This window comes from Spinacia oleracea, chromosome 4 (genome assembly GCF_020520425.1).
Source record: "Spinacia oleracea cultivar Varoflay chromosome 4, BTI_SOV_V1, whole genome shotgun sequence".
Lineage (NCBI taxonomy): Eukaryota > Viridiplantae > Streptophyta > Magnoliopsida > Caryophyllales > Amaranthaceae > Spinacia > Spinacia oleracea.
In genome coordinates, this window is record NC_079490.1 from 92,430,176 (window position 1) to 92,436,822 (window position 6,647).

Sequence of the window (6,647 nt, forward strand, 5' to 3'; positions counted from 1 at the left end):
CTCTGTGCCTCCAAAGTGAGTTCTTCCCAAAAGCAAACTATCTTGATCAATTGTCTAAGCTACGATTATCAAGACGGATCTGATCTTGTCGGTGAACCAAGTAGAGGAACGACAAGTGGAGTTCTTAGTTCGTGTTCGTTGACAGATTATTGTGGAAAACACGCTTCAAACGTAAGTATGCTTAATCTGTGCTTTATACATGCTTCCTGGCTTTGGGGATTGTTTCCGCACATGTTATTATGTTTAACTGTATTCCCTTACAGAAGTCACACTCCTTTTCAAGGAGATTGGTGAGGAGCCTAGAAATCAATGAGAAATCCTTAATGAATCTCCTATAAAAGCCGGCATGCCCAAGAAAGGACCGGATCTCCTTAACATTAACCGGAGGAGGGAGCTTCTCTATAACTTCAATTTTCGCCCTATCCACCTCAATACCAAGGTGTGAGACCTTATGCCCTAATACTATCCCTTCTTGCACCATGAAGTGACATTTTACCCAATTAAGCACCAATTGAACCTTCTCACACCTTTCTAGACACTTTTCAAGTTTATTGAGACACTCATCATAGGTGGCCCCACCCACCTAAAAGTCGTCCATGAATACTTTCATTTCCTCCTCGAGCATGTCACCAAAAATACTCATCATGCACCTTTGGAACGTCCCGGGGGCATTGCAAAGCCCGAATGGCATCCTCCTATAGGCATTTCAATTTATTTCTTAACCACCTCACCCATTGGTGGATTAAGCTTGCGTTGTCTTTCCCGATGTGGGATGGCATTGTCCTCAAGCTCGATGTGGTGCATGCAAAGTACCGGGCTTATGCCTTTCAAATCATCAATGGTATACCCCAAAGCACTTTGATGCCTCTTCAAAACTTGGACGAGCTTAAGGAGTTTCTCATCATCAAGACTAGCATTAACAATGACGGGGTAGGAAGAGTTGGGACCAAGGAAAACATACCTCAAGCTCGAAGGTAGAGCCTTGAGCTCAACCTTGGGAGCTTCCTTACCATTACGTTTCTTAAGATCATCAAGGACGTCCTCCCGGTCAAGCAAATCGTAACATTCGTCACCAAGTGGGGTGGTGTTCATTTTCTCCTTGTATTGTGCCGCTTCCACACCTACATTTCCTACACCTACCTTGTTCAAAAGAGTAAACTCAAGTGGATCATTAGAAACGAGCAAATGCTTGTGCATATCATGAACGAGGGGGTCTAGGGAATCCACAAAGAAGCAATCCTCAATAAGGGATCTAGGATAGTGCATGGTGTCAGTCAAGTCGAATGTAAGACTATCCTTGCCCACCTTAAGTGTGATCACTCCTTGTTTAACATCTATAATAGCCCCCACCGTGGCCAAAAATGGTCTCCCAAGAATGATTGGGACATGGGCGTCCTCATCAATATCGAGCACCACAAAGTCCACGGGAATGACGAACTTGCCTACTCGCAATGGCACATCTTCAACCTTGCCAATTGGATATTTGACCGATCGGTCGGCAAGTTGAAGTGTGATATTGGTAGGAACCAACTCGCCAAGGTCAAGTGTAGTGAACACCGAATATGGCATTAAACTCACACTAGCCCCTAAATCACAAAGAGCATTCCCAATCTCAAGGGCTTTAATAGCACATGGGATAGATAAACTTCCCGGATCCTTGAGCTTGGGAGGCATTTGATTAAGAATGATTGCACTACAATTCTCGGTCAAATTCATCATTTCCTTTACGTCGCAATCTCTCTTCCCACTCAAGATTTCCTTAAATCTTGAGTAGGTTGGCATTTGCTTCAATGCGTTCGTAAAGGGAATGGTGATGTGCAATTTCCTAAGAACTTCTTGGAATTTCGAGAATTGAATATCCAACTTATGCCTATAAACCTTTGGGTGTAGGGAATTTTAGGAGTGGGGAGAGGTAGAAGAGTGGCCTCTTTTGGCTTTGTAACATCATTCCCATCATCTATGTGAGGCTCCTCTTCTACCGCATCATCGTCATTTGATTCAACAATCCCATTTTGATCTTTCCCTTTTGACTCGGAAACCTTACTAGCTTTTGCACCATCATCTATAATCTTTCCACTCCTTGTCATAATGACATTCATTTGCTTAGGAGCTTGAACTTGGGGTGGGAGACTAGTATGCACATGTTGTTCCTTGATGGTGCTAGCAAGTTGTGCTAGTTGGGTTTCGATCATTTTCAAATGAGTGTTGGATTTCTTGAATCCATCCTCAACTCAACATTTTTCTTGGCTTGCGCCCCCACGAACGACTCCATAAGAGCCTCAAGGTTCGACTTGAGAGGCGTGAGCGGTGGAGGTGCATTGCCATAACCACTAGAACTTTGTTGGAATTCATTCCCATAGGTCCTTGGCCCATTGAATCCGGGAGGAGGAAATTGAGAAACACCATATTGTCCTCCCGGGTTCGACGGATAGCCTCCGCTAGAAGTACTCCTATATTTCCCATAAGGATAGTTGTAACCCCCTCCACCTTGATGGTTAGGATTATAACTACCTTGATTGTATTGGGTTTGATTTCCAAGACCGTGAGATTGACCATAGGGTGATTAGCCTTGATAGCCTTGCGCCCTATAGCCACCTCGGCCTTGACTATAATACCCACCTCCTTGGCCGAAGCCTTGGTAGGATCCATGCATTGGGGGCCCTCTAGGTGCTTGCCTAACAAAATTTTGATTAGGGGGTTATCATATCTAGGCCTCTCATTCGTAGCATGGGCATATTCCACATCAAAATCACTTTCATAAGAAGGGCCATAATCCACATAAGACACATTATGCATCAAAGGACATGCATTAGGGAAATGCCCATAATCTTGACAATTATCACAAAAGGATGTACCTAAAGGCATGGTGTCATAGGAACTCACCTTGCTCTTCCCCATAGTGAGAAGTGTAGCCGAAGGCGGTGGAATTGTTGATGGTGATGGGGGTTGACTTGGAGTGCTCTCTAGCTTTTCTAATCTCGAGCTAAGCTTCTCGATAATCCGTGCTTGCTCCATAGCATAAATTGACCCCTTACCATCATCACTTCTACTTTTGCAATCATAGTTCCTTGTACCAACGTGCCAAGCTTGGTAATTTTGCACTACATCCTCTATGATCTCTTCTATTTGATCCTCCGTCTTGTTCATTATGGGACCACCCGCCCCCGCATCTAGACTTGTCTTGGAGGTTGGGCTCAATCCCAAATAGAAAGTTTGGAGGAGCAACCACTTACGAATCCCATGGTGAGGGCATTCCCTTTGGTATTCTTTTAATCGGTCCCAAGCTTCAAAAAGTGACCCATCCCGCTTTTGCTCAAATGATTGAATCTTGTGACGATACTCCGCCGTCTTCCCATGAGAGTAGAACTTGCTCAAAAATGCGCTTGTCACTTCATTCCAAGTTTGAAGTGAGTTTGTCTTGACCTCCTTGTCAAGCCAATCGCTAGCACGTCCGAAAAGAGAGAAGAGGAATAGCGTCAACCTCACATAATCCGAAGTCACTCCATTGTGTTTGATTGTATCACAATAGTGCTCGAATTATTTTAAGTATTCATGCGGTGATTCACTATTCTTTCCGCAAAATGGATGACTTTGCACCAAATTGATCAAGGCGGGCTTGATCTCAAAATTGTTTGCATTGGTGGTGGGCGCTTGAATCCTATAAGTTGCCTCAAAGGCTCCCGGTATCCCTAAGTTCTTGACCGGAAGAGCCATTCTCTCAATGGTGTGATCAATGGCTTCTTGTTCCGTAGCTTCACCCAAAGTTTCGGATCTATTGTAGCGTGATGAACGGGTTCGGATACGCCTCAATCTTTGCAAAGTCCTCTCTAACTCTAGGTCGAGAGGATAGAGAGACCTATGATGAGTTCGACCCCTATCTTGCATACAAAACTCAAACAAACCGTGAGCAATGCAAAGGAAAACTAAAACAAGAGTGAAATATTTTTGTATTTACTATGGTTTAACTAGACTCAACAAAACTCAAAAACAACAACCGTTCCCCGGCAACGGCGCCATTTTGATAGAGGTATTTCCCGTCGTTGAAAGAATACACCTCAATCAAACAAAATTTGTAAAACACCTAACTAACCGGCTATATTGACTATAGCGGCAAGCATAGGGATCGTCCCAAAGAAACGGAGCGAATTGAGTTTGCTAGTTAAGCTAGTTTCGGACGGAGATTGAGTTGAATTAATGACTACGAATCTAAGCTATCAAACAAGTTTATCAAAATAAGGGAAGCGTTAGGGAATCAGGGATAGGCTAGGGTAATCGGGGAAGGACAAAGGAATCACACAATTAAGATGCAAGGACTTGATACATAGGGGAAAAGCAACTATTGACGTGCTCGCCACCTCTCAGATAGAACACGCTAAGCCTCTAATCAAGGAAATTCTCTCGCATGATCCTAAAACTAGACAACTCACGATTCAGACCTACTTTTCACATGCATCATAGAGATCACAATCTCTTGCCAAACCAAAACAATGCACTCCAATCAATCCTATGGAACTAGCATTTGCAACTACTAATTCTATAGTCATGGAAATCCAAGCATCAACTCAAGTTTAATCACATCAATAATCAAATATCATCCTTCAATTTCCCCCAATTTAGCCCTAGATTCTCCCCTATCCCTAACTAGAATCTACTCACTAGTCATGCTTTTAACTAAGGAATTCAAATATTCAAAGCTACTAGACATGGAATTGAAAGATTGAATGCAAAGAATCAAGAAACTAGGAATTCAATTGAGAATCAATGGAAAATTAAGCATCAATCAAAACTAACATCAAAGCATTAAGAAATTAAAACTTCAAGAAAAATAGCAAAGTATAAAGAAATTGAATTGAAATTGCAAAAGAATAAAAGAGTTGAAGAGATTTACAACTTGAAGCTTCCTCCAATGGAGTTTCTCTCTCCTAAAACCAAAGCTTGAAAACTAAGAAATTCTCTCTAATATTCTGAAAAGTGTAATTAAGAAGTTCTAAAATTGAATGATAATGAAAATTAAACGAAAAAGCTATTTATAAGTTTCCCCAAATAGAAGCTAAAATTCGAATTATCACAGCCCGCGTCGACGTTCGGTCGCACAGACCCCCTGCGATCGAACGGGAAAAGCTAGTGCGATCACACTTTATTTTTCGTGCGAGCAAACAAAGCGAAGACTGTATTCCTTCGTCATGTTCGACTGCACAGAATATCTTGTGCGATTGAACAGACCTGACTTAGCCAATATTCTCAAAGTCTCCACTATGGTCGCACAGCCAACCTTGTGTGGGCGCACAAATCTTGTGCGGGCGAGTGAAATGACATGCGATCGAACACCAAAATTGGGGACGTTCTGCCTCAAAATTCGATTTTGTGCGGTCGAACAAAAATAGTCATTCGACCGCACAAACCTGCAGCTTCCTTGAGTCCACCATCTCTTCACTATGCGGGCGCACAAACCCCTGTTCGGTCGCACAACTCTGTTTTTGCTCCAATCTACTTAGTTTTCCACCATATTCCACAATATTCACCTATAATGCACAAGATGGAAACAAACTATAAAAATACTACGAAAAACTATATAAACTACGAAAAATCATTATAAAACTAACACGAAAACCTAAGCTAAGAGCGACATAAATGTCGCTCATCAGTTCATGGCGGTTCAGCAACCTTATCAGCGTCCTCCCTATCAGGAGGGAACTTAGCCGTCTTCCGGTACCCTTCGCATTTCGGAGCAGGAGCCTGTTACCCCTGGGATGGAGCTAGACCGAGATTTGGAGCGGTACATGAGCCGGAGAAGGAACAAGGAGCCCGTGATTGACATTGCGGCTGATGATGACCCGGATTTATCCTGCATGGTAGGGAGTTCCAGCTTGCCTTGATAGGATTTTTGTATCAGGATTTTTGTACGGATTTTTGTAACTTGTATTTGGATTTGTATTTGTATGGTTTGTACTTGGATTTTGTATGGCTTTTTGGAATATTTTTTTTTATATGGCTTGAATTTTGTATGTGTCTTTGCAGGGTTTGAATTGAATCTCGTACGCGTTGTGTGTGCTTTTGAAATTTATAGCTATATGTATGCATGAAAAATGAAAAAAAAAAATCCCATTTTTTCGGGTGTACATACCCACTATAAGCCCCCACTTTGACTGAAGTTTTTTTGTTCGAAAAATACAAGTCAAAGTATATTCAACTCTTGCTTATGCACATGCTGATTCTAGAAAAAATTTGCCCATTTTTTCGGGTGTACATACCCACTATAAGCCCCCACTTTGAATAAGGTTTTTTGGTTAGAAAAAGCGCAAGTCAAAGTATATTTAACTCTTGCTTATGCACATGCTGATTCTAGAAAAAATATGCCCATTTTTTCGGGTGTACATACCCACTATAAGCCCCCACTTTGACTAAGGTTTTTTGGTTAGAAAAAGCGCAAGTCAAAGTATATTCAACTCTTGCTCTATGCATATGATGACTCGACTTAGGATGCCGATCTATGACTAGAATGCTTTGAATTTTGAACAAATTGACCCGGAATCGACTCGGACTGCTTGAATTTGCGCGGCTTGCGGCTTTTGGAATCTTCAGCATGAATTATTGGGGCCGCACTTAGCTGTCCAAAGCTATAAAGAGTGCATACTCGGAATCATAAA

The 6,647-nt window shown here is 42.1% G+C and overlaps 1 protein-coding gene and 1 non-coding gene across 2 annotated transcripts; one reads left to right on the forward strand and one right to left on the reverse strand.

Annotated features, from left to right (window-relative positions):
• Positions 1-711: 711 nt before the first annotated feature.
• LOC110776219 (uncharacterized) lies at positions 712-1,782 on the reverse strand. The gene has a single exon (XM_021980770.1). It carries the CDS (start codon positions 1,780-1,782, stop codon positions 712-714), a length of 1,071 nt encoding a protein of 356 aa, XP_021836462.1.
• Positions 1,783-3,235: 1,453 nt separating this feature from the next.
• LOC130460342 (small nucleolar RNA R71) lies at positions 3,236-3,338 on the forward strand. Its single transcript, XR_008920236.1, has one exon. It is a non-coding gene; the product is annotated as a small nucleolar RNA R71 (small nucleolar RNA).
• Positions 3,339-6,647: the final 3,309 nt, after the last annotated feature.

Bases quoted from the DNA above. Each gene is read 5' to 3' on its own strand.
- LOC110776219 (XM_021980770.1), bottom strand. From the start codon at position 1,782: ATGCCAACCTACTCAAGATTTAAGGAAATCTTGAGTGGGAAGAGAGAT.